A 15,586-nucleotide genomic window follows, 5' to 3' on the forward strand; every position below is an offset into this window, starting at 1 on the left:
CTGTTCTGTAGGTTAAATAAGGGCACAGGTATGTTGAGTGCCAGTCAGATCTTCACTGAAGTGTCGGTGAGTCACCAACGTTGCTGCGGTGTTTGCCTTTGCCATGGAGGAGTAATAGGCTTTTGAAGAGCCCCAGTTCCTATGCTATGCTCCATCCAAGGCTCTTTCTGCTTTTTTTTTTTTTTTATCTTCTCTACCTCGGCACTCCACCCGGTCTGGTCTACCTTATATTTTCTCTGTAATGTTTTCACTCTCCAGGCACCACCGAGGCGACCTTGATTCAGAGTTGCTGCGTTTCTTCACTCAATATGTTGATTGTGTATGAGCATTCAATTATTACCTCCTTTACTCCTCTTAACAGGTAGCTCTATGAGGGAGTCTTTCGTGATCCCCATTTTCCAGATGAGGAAACTGAGCTTAAAGAAATGAAGCAGTTTGTCCAAGGTCTCATGCCTTGTGTGGGGAAGAGCCCAGATTTGCCGACAGCTGTGTCTAATTACAAAGATGGTGGACAGCTAGCCTTTGACCTGACTCTTGGTGTAGCCTTTTCTCTTTTCCTGATCTCCCTCAAGTTATTGTGATCCCCACACCTCACTTTCTTCATGGGCAAATGGAGCCAGAAATGGTAGCTGATTTACAAAAATGTGAGAATGATGCATGAAGCACTCCTGGCACAGTACATAGCCGGTGATCACTGATAACAAAGAATATTAGTAATCATTGTCAGTTATTAACATCAATAATTTCAAAATAATCATTGAAGTCCTTTGTGTCTTTGGAGAACAAAGGTACATCCCCATCTTATTAATATGATATTTAAATCTTAGGTGAGGAAGGAAATCATTGTGTAGCTAAGCTCCAAAGGCAGGGGTCCCTTTCAAAAGCTTGCAGGAAAAAACTCCAGTACAGGTTATCGCTGTCAAGTACTTCTACAGGAATTAAAGGAAGACATTGGGTAGTGTTGGTTGGCAATGTGTGGTTGCCTGTTCTGGAACAGCAAAAACTTTCACTGTATTACTGAAGACTTACCTTTCTGCAATTTGCTAGCACCCAGGGAAACACCTTCTCTGGGGCTCTCCATTTCACACTTGCCTCTGCAAAGGATTCTGATGCTATAACCTAGGATTAGTCACGTAGGATTAGTTAATGAACCTGAGAATTTATGTTAAATGTTTCCTGAGCACTTACTGCAGGGCTCGGACTGCAAGGCACCAGGGAAACAAAGTTGAATAATACATGATTGTTTTTTTAAGAGATACTTTACCTTCTTTAGTGTACTTGTGGTCTAATGAGAGTCAGCCAGTGTGTCAGGGATGCCTTGTGCCAAATGCAGTTATAGCGGATGGACTAGGGAATGTCTGGGGAGATCGAGGAAATCAGGACCAGACTTACCCTTCCCACAGTGCCAGGCTAGAGTGAGGAGGTGTAATTGGAAGTGCAGCATTTAAGGAGAAGGCTGGGCAGGCGGGCAGGCGGTGGGAATCTCCTACCACACAAAATAATGTATGTTTCAAGTCCATCCTTGAGACATGGAATGGGGGTTTATGGCATTCAATGAAGGGAAGGAACTTTGAAAAAAGAAAAATGCCCCAACTTAGCACCTGGAGTTTGCTGATTCTTCTTTTTCTTTAAGCCCTTTTTGAGTACTAGTCTCTGTATTTTGGCTTTCTCCACTCCAGCTTCTCTCTCTCTCTCTCTCTCTCTCTCTCTCTCTCTCTCTCTCTCTCTCTCTCTCTCTCTCTCTCTCTCTCTCAGCTGTTTATTTTATGCAGTTAAATACTATTAATATTTTCTAAAATGTGCTCATCATGATTTTTAAAGGTTATTCATGCAGATGTTTCAACTCTGGTTTGCTACGTGAAAGGCTCAGAGACTTTTAGGTCAAGAGCTTCTAAAATTGAGGTATTCAAATGTATTTGTGGGACATATAAAAGTTTCACCATGCAGTGACCTGCATGGATGCTCTGTGTTCAAGTCCTGGCCTAGCGACTTAGTTCACTGAGTTTAGTGGAGATCCTTACATATTTCGGACCTCAGTTTTCCTCATCTTCAAAATGATAGAATACATTTTTTCATAAGTTAGCTCTAAAAAGTCAATTAAAGTAGCATACACGAACATGCCTTAAAATTACTAAAAGCTAAATGCCTGTTCAACAGTGTTATTTTTTATATAATACCAGACACAAAATGTGGCTTAGAGATTTTGATTCTTAAATGAGGTCATTGCTTGAAATTTCATCCTGTTTAGGAAATTAGACCCACTTAACGTTATATTTAGCTGGATAGCCATTTGTAAACATCTTGCTTTGAAGGCTCATTTGCATTAATGGTGGTGAGATCTCTAAATTTGGAAAGAAAAAAAATTATAAAATCAATTTTTCACCTTCAGGCAATTGTTTTTATTTTGAAGTTGTAGTTCTTAAAAATGGAAAGACAGAAGTTGAGGAGTGTTTTAAAAATGAAGAGTAGAACCACACAGCCTTCTGGCGTCTTGACCTAGTGACTTTATGTCCTCTCAAACTTTGTGTATTTTGGAAACCTCAGATCACATCGCAGTTGATAAGTACCAGTAACATTATAAGCAATGGTAAACAGTTTAGATTTTATGAACTCTCAAGAAAAAAGCTCCTTAGACAAATGAGCTAAGATAACACCTATCAAGTCATAAAATACAATCGATAGGATGTATGTACTTGCTTGTTTTCCATTTTATTGATTTTTAATTAGTATTTACTTCCTTTGACCTTCTCTAGAGTTCATACGCTATTTTGTTTGTTTCATTTATTAATTGTATGCCAGTATGGGCGGGGGTCACACCCAGGGCCTTGTGCACACTAGGCATGTGCCCTCTCATTGAGCCAAACCCTCGTGTATTGTTTTACTCTTCTTGATGTGTACACATAGATCTTTAAATCGTAGCCTTTCTTTTATAGGACTTGTCATTAAGGCCATGAGTTATAGTGAATGCACAGGTTTGGCTACATTCTGCATTTGAATGTGCTTTGCATGTAAATTATAAGTAATATTGGATTTAACAATCCAGTGATACATTTTAATCTCTAAGACAACTATTTTGCCTTTACAATACATTGTGCTAAAATCCTACATCTTATAATCAATATTTTAAGATGTAGTAAAGTCTTTTGGAAGCTTGTGTCTAATAGCATTGCTGGGTAGCTCTGCTTTAAGGCTGTGGCTAATTTCTGTTTGTTTGTGTTATATATCAGTCAGTTGATCTGGTTCACTAATAAGCCTGGTAATTTCTGACTAAATATCACCGTGAAGAGAATTTGCTATTATGGATGACACTATCTCCTTTCAGGTATTATTTATTTTGCTATTGGTTGACATGTAGGTTGAAATGGGCCATGCAAATATTTAGCTTGGAATCATACTGAGTGGAAACTGGGTCTCTATGTAGTGAACCAAGTATATAAATGCTAGCTCCCAACAGCCACAGCCATACAGAATCTAATTTTGAGAATCCATAGGTTCATAGTCAACTATTATGACAGAGACATATAACATAGCCATGACACAGAGAGTCTACTAGTCAGTCAGGTAGATGAACATGTCGAGTCTTCTCAGTATGTTGCATTGCTGTTAGAGAAAGCAGCTAATAAGCCCATTGTCTGCAGGGCACCATGAAGCTCTCATTAAAAAAAAAAAATCCGTTGTATTTGTCAAGCTTTTATCTGGCTGCTTCTCTGTAGGCATAGAGAAGGTAACGGGCAGAGGCAGAACACAGTAAGATGATTATACAGTAAAGTGTTTGTTATAACAATATTTTTGCATAGAGTGAGTAGATGCAGTCTCAGAGAACACAGTAGTTCACAAATGGATATTTTCCCTAGGCTTTCCCCCTATGCTTTGGTATTCCTTAAGTGTTAAATTTCTATAAGAGGCCATTGTAATGTAACGTAGTATGTCAGGCTTTCCAGTGAGGTTCAAATGCAGGGGGATTATATTTTTTTCTTTTGAGATTGAAAGGAGGTACTTCTGACAAATCTGCCATGATAGGAGAAAATCAGAAGCACATCAGCAGGCATGGTAACTATCTGACCCTACACAGAAATCATCTACAGGGAAGGATCTGGAGCCAGGGTAATGCACGATGACATTGAACTTGATAGATGACTTCATATCAATTGGGGAAGAATAGCAGCTAGAAATTCCCAAAAGAAAACAAGACAATAACCGGAAATCAAGAAAGCAAGGACAGAGAGAGAAACATGAATAGCAAGTCCAAGAGCAATACCTTTGCTTAGGTAGCCAGGATAGTTTCAGTATGTAGACACCAGGAGGGGTGAGTTGAGAAACCATACTTTACTGGATGTCATTATTATAATGCAATAATTATGGGGAGAGAAAGAAAGTTTTTAATACCTGCCACTTTCCGAGGGCTGTGGTAGGTTGGGTCTACTCAAAGGTGATTCTGCTAGGTGTGAGTATGCAGCCAAGGGGGTAAAGGGGGTACTGCTGTTCACCAGTGGTTGTACTAATAAAGATTAATTAGGGGCTATATTGTGCTGGGCCCCATCTGTGAAACCTTTACTATTCAAATGACTTTCCCTTCTAGGGGGTAGGAGAACCTAAGATCTAAGTGGGGAATGAAAGATTTGATTGTTTCACTGAGCTGTGGGGTACTGTCCTTTGTGGATGAACAGCTTTCCCATTTCGGAGCAAAACTGTCATCTCACCACTTTTACACTTTATTCTGCCTTGTCCATTCAGAATTTCTAGTTTCTTGACATACCTGTGCCATGCTCACCAGATTCACAGAAATCACCATGAGAGGAAGGATGCTTGAAAAACTGTAAGGGAAGCATTCGTGGTAGAGGGCAAGTTGTAGAGGTCTAAGAAATTGGGGCAAGATCTCACTGTGGAGGAGAGAAAACACTAAAAAGCAACTCAAAGTATGCACACATCTGGATGCACTGCTTATATTAAAATCTGGTAAAGAAGCCAAAAGGAAAAAAAAAAAAAGAAAGAAAGAAAGAAAAAAGAAGTTGCAAAATTGCTGAGCTAGCCAAAGTATATTTTGGTGATTGTAGCTCCAAAGGCAGCTGTTTGGAATCTGTTTCTCTGAAATCAAGGTTGGCTAAAGGGATTTCTCTGCACTGTGTGTGTTCTTGTATTTGACCCTGCATACAATCCAGCCAGGGCATTCCCTAGGAGAAGCAACTAATGATCTATAAGGAAGGAATGTGTCTGACTTTATCTTTGGAATTCAATCCAGATGATTTTATTGGAAGACTTTCAGCCCGATTTATAAGCCTTGTATTTTGTTCTTATTCTCACGGTCTGTTATTGCCTTTCGTGATGCCTTGCTGTTTAATCGGTACAATTTTCTCTTAGTATTTTATGATTGTTCAAAGTTTATTGTATAAGCCCAGAATCAGCTTTCATATTTCAGCCATTATATTTTCCTTTATCAGATTCTGTTGCACCCCTTAAAAAGATAACTTCTGAATCAGTGTTTGATAAGCCGATATCATGGTGTAGATTTTTCAACTTTGACTCAGAGAGGCACCCTCCTCGAACCTTGTTACTGGGTGTGATTGCTGTGTTTTCTGACCTCCCACTGTACAGTGTAACTTTCAGGTTATTTATGTTTCTTCTTTCAGTGCAGCTGTTTCTGAATTAGCTTCTCCACTGCACTGGGAATGTCAGGAGTGTGGAATCTGTCTGTTCTCCCTAGTGCCTGCAGTTAGACCCCGAGCATCATAGGCACCTATACAGTTTGACCAAGAGAGTGGGGTTAGATGAACGAGGAAAGCATTTCCATCCAAAGCAACATTTTGTGATCAGATCTCATACCATAATGTGCCTCATCTTCTGGTGGGAGATGAAGCACTCTGAGGCATACAGGCTTATTAAAGGCTCTAAGCACGGCCCTGGTGCAGAAGCTTATTCAGTTTTATGTAACCTGGTGTTCCTCAGCTCATCTGTCAGATCCACTATTGTTGCTGGGCTCTGCAGTGGATCAGAACGCACTTCAGAGTAATTTAAGCCTGAAGCAGGATGCAGTGGTTTTCTTAACTGGGGCAGAATTCTTAGAGGGGCTGCAGGATGTGGAAGACTGAGACTAGGGCCTCAGCTATCCCTCTCGCCACACATTTTCTCTCCAGCTTTTGTTTAGCTTTTGGTTCTGACCTCACCCTTCCCTGGTATGATGGTCCTGAGACACTCCTTCCAGCCTGGTAGGTAACAACCACTACTGACTGGGAGGATGTGGATTTTTACACATTTAAATACAAGTGCTCTAACAAAAGCATTTGTTTTCTCATGTGGATCGTGCATATATCCTTTTCACCAATTGCTCTTGTTAGGGAAGGACTTTACTGACAGTGGCCATATCCAGGCCTTTTGTTTGCTTTTGTGGCCAAGTGGGATATGACTGACTGACTGACTTCTTAAAGACAGAGGAGGGCTGCGTAGGTGGCTCAGTGGTTAAGCACTTTCTGTAGAAGTATGAGGACTAGAGTTATGAGCCGAAGAGGTAGGTGTGGTAGCCCACCTACTATTCCACCCCAGGAGGCAGAGATAGGGAACTACCAGAGTAAGTTGGCTACTGAGACTAGCCAAATTGGCAACTCTGGATTTTATTGAAGGACCCAACTAAGGGAGAGAGTTGATTGGATTATTATTGGGTGAGATAGCAAGGGTGATTCCCAACTTCACCGTCTGGCTCCGTATGCATACGCATATCCCTATAGGCCCATATACACGAAAACAAACCCATACACACATGTACACAGACACATAGAATGGAAAAAAAAAGTTAAAAATATAAACAAAAAGAAGGGGAAGGAAAAGACTAGAAGTCAGAATTGCCTTTCATTCATGCTGCAGCTATTAACCTTTCTTTTCAGGCACACTTCAAGGCATAGGGCACCCAACACTGAGCACATTAGATGACCAGTTCACCTATAGGGAGCTTGTATTGGGGTGGGGTTGTGGATAATGAAGATTAGAGGTCTGTATGGTATGTTTGAGAAGTACAAGGAACAACAACCAAGGCAGAGAGGGGAATGGGATGTGTTTGGGAGGAGAAGGAGTAGATATCTTGACTCATATGAGTAGAGACAGTCTCTCTACTGAGAGAGTGACTGTTAGTAGCTAATAAAAGACCGAAGAAGGGGACCCTGCACAACTTCTTTTTTCTTTCCTTTTTTTTTTTTTTTTTTTTTTTTTTTTTTTTTTTTTTTTTTTTTTTGGTTTTTGAGACAGGGTTTCTCTGTGTAGCTTTGCGCCTTTCCTGGAACTCACTTGGTAGCCCAGGCTGGCCTCGAACTCACAGAGATCCTTCTGCCTCTGCCTCCCCTGCACAACTTCTTATAGAGAGAAACAGCAGCTGTGACAGAAGGACCTGAGCTGAGCAGGCCTCAGGCATATGGATGAGGGTGTGGAGGCTGGAATGTTTGCTCCAGCGAAGACCGGGAGAAAATGGAAGGAGATCAGGGCATGGAGTTGATGGCCTCTGGATGTTGCTAGGACTCAGGAGTTTTCATAACTGCCTTGAATTCACCTCATGAAATGACAGCCAATAGAGAGTTTTGAGTACAGGGATGAAATGATCTGGCTCCTGATATACTTTGTCTGGCTGATTTCATTAATAGTTGGGGAACAAAGGCAGAAAGTAGCAATCTAGGCAGGAAGCTGGTGCCACAGTGAGAATGATCGTAGCATGGACCAGGGCGGTGACATTGAAGGTGGTCAGGAAACAGTGGGATTCTAGATAGAGTGTGATCGTATATCTATCAGGATTTGCTGACGGAATGGACTTGGATATGGAAGAAAGAGAAGGGTTGAAGCTGACAGCAAAGTCTTGGGGCCGAGGTATGGAAGAATGGGATTGCTGTTCAGCAGGAGTGAGGAATGCTGGCAGCTTATGGGGTGGGATGGAGGGAGACACTATTAGAAAGCCTCATTTTGGATGTGTGCAATGGAATGCATGTTAGAAATCCAGATGAAGGTGTTGCAGGTCTGGAGTTTTGTGAAAGGTTCTGGCTGAAGATATGTATTTGTGAGTCATCAGTGTGTAGGTGAATCTTAAAAGCATGAGACAAGACCACCCAAGACGTGTGCTCCAGTAGGGAAGATTCATCTGAGGACTGAATTATAGGAATAAAATAATCTTAGTGAAAGTGTGAAAGAGCCAGCCAGACACTGTTGGCTATTTAGCAGACTGGATATTCTGCATGTTTTGGGAGCTGCATCTTTTTTGCAGTTGAGCCCTAAAAGCTCCTATAACTTTCCTGGACAGTGTGATGGTCTATTGATCTAGTTTTCATTGCTACAAAATCCATTTCTTCCACTCACAGTATTTATTACAAATGAATTATGAGTAAAGTGGCTGTTGAGTTTATTCCCAATGAACTGCTCTTACCTTCTTCGGAACATCTAACATGTGATTTAGAAATGACTACTGAAGTTTCCAAGGAAGTGGCCTGAGTAGAGTAAGCTGTGCTGAGCTCTGAAGGGTGCTTCTCGGTCGGAAGTCTGAGACCCTTAAGTACAGTAACCATAGGGGATTGTAGTTAGCATGCCTGGCTACCTGTAGTCAAGAGTCTAGAGAAGAGAATGGGTGTACAGTCAGATTCCTTTATGCTTTGCATTCTGTGTCCATAAAGAAGGACTATTCTGGGAAGAGTTTGAGGCCTTTATTTTGCCTGTGTGTGGGCCACCCAGCCATACTCCAGTCGGCTTTGTGTGTTTGGGAACTGTTCATTAACTTCCTAGGTGATAAGAATTTTTGACTACTTGATTGTCGTAGACCTTTTGTGGGGCTGCTTTTTCACGTCTGTATGTTAAAAAGGTACTTCTTTTTTCTTTTTACTGTTTTAGTGTACAAAATAACGGGGTTTCATCATCTTTTCATCCATCTATGTCATTGTACTTTGCTCCTATTGAGCCCCCTACCTTCCGCTGTCTTCCCTCCCTCCTTGGTGGTCGGTCTCTTCCCATGCCCAAACAATCTCCCTTTGTGTGTTCATGTCACTGTCTCACATATACATGTATGTATCTGTGTCTATGAAATCTATATTGTGCATACGACAAAAGGAAATGCAGTAGTTTGTCTTCCGTTATATTCCCTTAGTCCCTCTCTCCCTCCATTTAGACCACATCTTCTTTATATTTGCATTGTATTTTTATATACATATGCCCGTGTGTATAAAATTTAAGTCAAGATCACATTTATGAGATATAAGAGAAAACATGATATTTGTATTCAGAGTCTTATTTATTTCATTTAGCAAGATGTTCTTTAGTTCTATACAGCTTTCTTATAAATGACATTATAATATAATTTTTAATATGGTTTATGTGTGCCGAGTGGTAGAAGCTTTGGAAAATTCCATACTGCTTAAAGTAACCATGCTGTTAATATCTAAGAATATGTACTCTGCTTTGACCTGTTAATATATATTTATTTTGATTCTTACAATCCTGAGCCCACCTTTTTGGCTTTTTAACCTGAGAGCCGCCTTTTCACGTGGGTGCTGATGGAAGGTGATGGAGGGTAATAGATTGCTAGAGATCAGTTTTCATCTCATGTATTTTCCCCAGTTAAGAAACTCTTTAAGTAGAAATCGAAAGAAAAATGTTAACAGAGCCTTCTTACTAATTGGGGATATTGGGCCATGCCTGCCACTTCCTGTCTTAGCAATAATCTATGGTAGAAACAATTAAGCTCACTGGTACTTTTGACTGGAAGGGTAAGACATGTACAGTGGGTAAAAAGTGTTTATTGGAAGTCTGTGCCTTTTGTGTAGTTTTGTCAAGTTCTTATCTTTATCCGTCCATTATTGCTGAAATAATTCCTCTGAATTGGATAAATGAATAATGAGTATTAGAGAAACTTTCAAATCCACTGTGTCCAGCAGCCTTCACTGAGAGAAAAAATGGCTTTACACTCTCCCTAATCCTCCAAACACTTCCCTCCCCCTCACCATCAGCTCACTTTTGGTTCACTGCAGAAATGTGAGTCCTTAGAAGCCCTCGTCACCACCTAGCAAGTCTCTCAAATCACCCACGTTCAAACCCATCCAGTCTGCTTTTTTGGTAGGTTTGTAAGCTGTGTTCCTGTGTACAGTTGACTCCTCTATCTGGGATGCGGATACCACCCCTGCTCGGTAGTTCCAGGATGTTTGGTTTGCAGTTATTTTTGTACTTATTCTCTACTGTTCCTATAGCAGCAATCTGCCTCCATTAGCTCATTCTGTTCACTTTCTAAAGGGCTGTGATATCCACACTTCTAAACTTTTTTTCCATTTTGCACTCTCTTCCACCGACCTTCCCATTGCTCATCTTTTCTTTGTAGCAATATTTTTTTTTAACATAATGGTCTGTGCTCCCAGTCTCCACGGGTTCCCTGATGGCCACTGTACCTACTCTTATTTCCCAGCATGGCTGTTGGGCTAGGTTCTTTGATCCATCTTTTTGGAAACTCCACTAGCTTAGGATGCAGCTGCTAATACCTGGTCATTATTTCAGCCTTTCCTCTATGGCTGTTGATAAAGTCCTAGTTTTCTTCTTCACTGCTCTTCTCCATGGTCTTCCACAATGCTTTCTGTCTCTATGAAGGATAGAGTGTCTATGAAGGGTCTGAGTCTTGGTGCTTTTCTCAGTCTATGCTCACACTTGGGGTTGTGTTATTCTGTTCTGTGGCCTTTAATACTGGTGGCTCCCAAGTCATGCTCAAGTTATGTAGGAGACATCTTCCTACCTTTCTCAGCTCTTTCCCGTGGCCTCCAGTGACCCATGACATGGTCCCCATTGTATATGCAGCTTTGGCTTCTCTTCTCTTTGCTTCTTAGCTTCCCACACTGGCCTTCGCACTACTGCATTATCCACCCATCTCCTTCCTGTCCCAAGGCTTTCCAGTATCCCTTTGCTTGCCTGGTTTTTCGGTCTAGGTCTTTGCATTTGGTTTGTATCCTTTCTCCACTGTCAAATGTGTTTCCTCAGAAGCCTTCCTTGACAACTCTGAGAAATAATACTTTCTTATCTGTCCCATTTTCCTTCTCAGTACTTTCCATTACTTTAAATCATATTTTATGTCCCCCAAGGTAACACGAACCTGATAGGGGTATGGAATGAGTCTTTCCTTCCTGCTAGCCCTCTGGCTTAGATCATTGTAAATTCTCAATAGTGTATTAAGTGAGTGTAAATCGATTAATGGAGATATGTTGCATACTAATATGTATGGGTATGCGTATAATATATATATCCCATGTTATTTCATCTTTAGTATTTTTTGAAGGGACAGATAGGTGTTTACTATGACATAATGGTTAATCATAATATTAAAGTGTCTGGCCCAGTACTGCTCTGTGAAGACTCATTTCAAGAGATTTCCTATGAGGAATGGACATGGTATATTTTCTTACTCTTCTCTCTCTTGAAATAAATTGTATTTTCTTGGCCCTTCCTGTGCAGTTGAAGAATAAATTTATGAAAAAACTGCCGCGCGATGCAGAAGCTTCCAACGTGCTTGTCGGGGAGGTTGACTTCTTGGATACTCCATTCATTGCCTTTGTTCGGCTGCAGCAGGCTGTCATGCTGGGTGCCCTGACCGAGGTCCCTGTGCCCACAAGGTAAGCTTCTCTCCCACCTGCTAGGGTTCACAGGGTGCTTATGGGAAATTGCTTGCCCTTTTAGGTCAGAGAATCAGTGGAATGAGGATACACTCAATGCATTGGAAAGGTTTCATTTGAAATAGTGCCTAACTGACATTTGTGCTCTCAAATTACATGTTACTTGAATAGTAATAATAATGGCAGTTATATTCATTGATGGGCCCATATGCTAGTTTCTTCTTGTGGGTCATTTGTTTAGTATGCAAACTCTAGTATCCATATTTATCAGATGGAGACAGTAAGTTTAAATACTGTGTCCAAATAGATACAATTATTAAATGGTTCAAAGGTCATAGATATTTTCCTTTCCTCTATCGTATCAGAAAATTGTTATTGGGCTCACACATATAGATGCACCAACACATAGATTCACATGTAACTGCACATCTTTGTAAAACCTTTTCATCTCTAAGCATTTAAATTTGTACACTTTACGTTAAGCATGCCATTTTGCATTCAAAGGAACCATACTTACATTACAATCACATGTCACTCTACTGCTCTGTACCCTAGAAGTCATCCTGTTGCCTGTCTCTGAAGCTGCTCTTAGTGGTTCAGGTGCTTGACTGAGGCATGTGATTAGCTGAAGAGAAGCTAATGCCTCACTTAGACTTGTGCTGAGAAAGAGGTTAAAGAAGGATTTGTAGCTTCAGGTTGATATCAGGAAATTACCACCTGATTGGGGAAGGAGTGTGCTTCCTGTGGGTCCCAGGGCAGACTTAGGTGACTTCTGTTTTAGTTTCTACACGTGAGCAGGAAGGGCTGCGGATCCCCCTCAACGGACTCAGATGGGTCCGAGCATGGTTAACCAACAGTGACGAGAGGTTCAAGGTTTGTTCTGAGGCAGGTTAGGGAGAAAACGAGTAGCAGATGTCCTAAAGCCCTTCCTGTTGTTCAGCCATTCCTCCTGATTCCTCCCACCCATCGTTTGTAAATACCTGGGGCAGACGTTGGATACGTAGCGTTGGAAAGGAGGTGATCACAGCTGTGCAGTTAATGAGATTATTGTGATTGGTGTTTTCTGTAACATTCCGGCGGAGCCTTGCAGTTCTGTCTGAGCAATCACCTGGCAAGCCGCTGACTCAGAGGATGGCTGGAGTCCAGCTTGGTGCCCCGATGGCTTTATGCATGTCTCTGCACTAACTTTTCTGGGGCTTGAAAGAGAAGACATGCCGAGAAATGTTAAAGAAAATTGCTTTTGCCTTTTCATTTTTATTACCTTTTTTTTTCAGTAGAAGCTACAAATAAAAAACATTTAAAGGCCTTTTGTTGAACAGTGATCCACAGACACAAAGTTTGAGATCATAGCCATTTGTGTGTCTCTTATCATGTCTTCCTGTCTGCTTCATTTTTTTCTTCATTCTCTTCTGTACCAAAGGGAGGTATTAATTTAGAGTTGAAATATGGCATCATCGGAAGAGCAAGAGAAGCGAAGCCATTTATTTAAGAGAAGTGAAGGGGTGTAATTCAGTATCATAAAACTATTTCCAGGCTGTAATCTGAAAAATATACCCTCAGATATTAATATTTTTCCAGGAAATATTTTATCTGTTTGCTGTCTTCTGAAGCAGGGTAAACTAAAATCACCCACTAAAGTCTCCTCAGCTGTTTTGTTTGTCTGTCTGTGTGTGTGTGTGTGTGTGTATACAATATGAGGATATTTACAATGTCTGCATCCTGTGAAATCCAATAAAGTAAATCCCATGAGGAATGTGTGGTCATTGTGATGGACCCAGGCTATGCTCCTTGGTGGGTTTTACCTTGCACACTGTTCTGTAGCTCTACAGACACATTTTTTTTTCTTAAAATGTAGAGAAGGATTATGCTGTGAGTGTTATTATTACTCTTCCTGAGAAACAGTTTTACTATTCTGGGCCTTTTCAGAAGCCTGACTCTCAGATCCCCTTCCTAGCTAAGCTCACAGGGTTCCGTGTATTTTGTTTCTTGTGGTCCATTGTAGCCTCTATTTGCAGTGCTGTGACTGGGAATGGCTGGCTGGTTGGGGGGTCTGTGTTGGGGCGGGTCTGGCTTTTCACGTAAAAGCAAACGCACCAGTCTTTGATGTCTGATGACTCAGTAGGATGCGTTTATGATGTTTTTAATATCGACAGCGTGCATTCCTTGCTGTCACTTTATATCCATTCACAGAGATGGATATGGCTGCATTTTCTTATTACCGTTTAGCAGCCCTGGGAGGGAGGTAATGGGAAGGGTTGCTGTTTGTGCTAGAGGTAGAACTTCGCATTTCTGACGCTGTGGCGAAAGTTCGGGGCAACTTAGAGAGGTATCTAGAACGGGTTAGGATAAAACACTTCAGGAAAGTAAGAAGTAATAGCTATAAATCAGCGTGTCCCTTTTAGATCCTGATCTAAAGACAAAAAGCTAGTCAGTGAACTTTAGCCTTCTGAATATTATAATACTTGTCTCTTTAGCATTTTATAAGTTAATACATTTTGCATGTTATAATCACTTGCCTATGAGAAATAATTTGTACGTAATCATTTAAAAACATTGTATTTTCGAGTTTGGGACAGTATTCCTGCTATGGATTCTGTCTGTGTCCTGCACTCTATGTAGGTGGTAGTGATGGGATGTGGTCCTCATGAAGTCTGTTGTGGAAGCCACAAGTTAGCCACATCTTCCAAAGCTGCTCATTATGAATAATGGGTTATTTGGTTCACTGATGTTTCAGAGAATGGAGTAAGGAATTGGTACATGCTGGATTTATTCTGGAAATAGTTGTGATCTATCAGGAAGGGGGGCGTGCATCCCTTCTAAGAAAGACCTAGTGGTTTAGGAAGGCTAGCTCCTATTCTGATGCTGTGTTTACTCTGCCTGTAATTATTTTGTGAATGTGAGTAGAGGCCACTGGTTGTGGACACGAATCATCTGGTGTTTCTTTTTGTTGTGAAGTGTGCCAGAGGCATCCTCTGCAAGCGGAATTAGTTACTTGAAAAAACTTACCCAAGTAGGAAGGGGACTTCTGGACCCAGCTAGCAACTATTATAAATTCTAGCTCTGACACTTGTAGTTGTGAGTGAATAGAACAAACCCAGTAACAGGAGTTCGCTCCCCCCCCCCCCCGAGCTGTCAACATGGACTCTTCACTTCCAGCCACACCAGTGTGATGTTTACTCTTAAATTTGTTAATAAAGAAAAAGGCTTCTGGTTAAAAATAACATCTGTCCATTGACAAAACCCGGCTGTGTCACGCTAGGAGTTTCCAGGACATTATAAAAGCCGAGTGTGGCAGGATGTACGGCCGTTGTAAAAGTTGTAACAGCCTTTGCCTCTTTGATGGTAGAAGGGGGTAGGCACTGGGCAGAGGGAGCTTTGGCGATCAGTCTTCTTCCTCGCTGCGGTTGCCTCAGGCCCCGCATCTCCCCATCTCCATTGCATCGGTGCTGTGGATCAGAAGCTGCCGCAGCTCCTTGTTCCCGCAGAGGGAACTCTTAACTTAGAGAGAGGCCCCCGCTGGACACCTGTGCCGAGAGTTCCTCCTGCCAGGGTTTCAGGGAGTCTGAATTGTCCCCAACTGACATAACAAGAAAACTTTTAACAACTCCATCACCATGTTGTTTCTACCTGGCACTTGGTGACATTTCTATAGTGCAGAAATGTCTTTTTTTATTTTAACCTAGATGCATTTCCTTCTGGGTTATGGAACCAATATAATTCACATACTCTGGCTTATTGTTATAGTATATGTTACAGCGGCCACTGACCTACGACTTCCTTTCATTCTTTGGTATTACTGAGCAAAGACCAAGCAGTAAATGTTTTATAGAAAACGTATGCCCTTGTGCTGACTTGGTGGCTCCATTACGCTGTCAGTTCTTGGACGGTTACCTAGTCTCTCCCTAGCTTTATGTTTGACGAGTATTAGTGATGGAGAGTATTTCCTCACAGAGAATGCAAGATTTATTTAGGCTTTATTACCA

At 41.3% G+C, this 15,586-nt stretch overlaps 1 protein-coding gene across 10 annotated transcripts in view; it reads left to right on the top strand.

Annotated features, from left to right (window-relative positions):
• The window catches only part of Slc4a4 (solute carrier family 4 member 4), a 427,900-nt gene that overhangs the window by 299,512 nt on the left and 112,802 nt on the right, over positions 1–15,586 (top strand). For all 10 annotated transcript variants that reach the window (XM_028888567.2, XM_028888892.2, XM_028888700.2 and 7 more), the window contains one exon: positions 11,446–11,603. In XM_028888567.2, the coding sequence (XP_028744400.1) occupies positions 11,446–11,603 (158 nt within the window). The remainder of the gene's footprint in view (positions 1–11,445; positions 11,604–15,586) is intronic.

Source organism: Peromyscus leucopus, chromosome 10 (assembly GCF_004664715.2).
Source record: "Peromyscus leucopus breed LL Stock chromosome 10, UCI_PerLeu_2.1, whole genome shotgun sequence".
NCBI lineage: Eukaryota > Metazoa > Chordata > Mammalia > Rodentia > Cricetidae > Peromyscus > Peromyscus leucopus.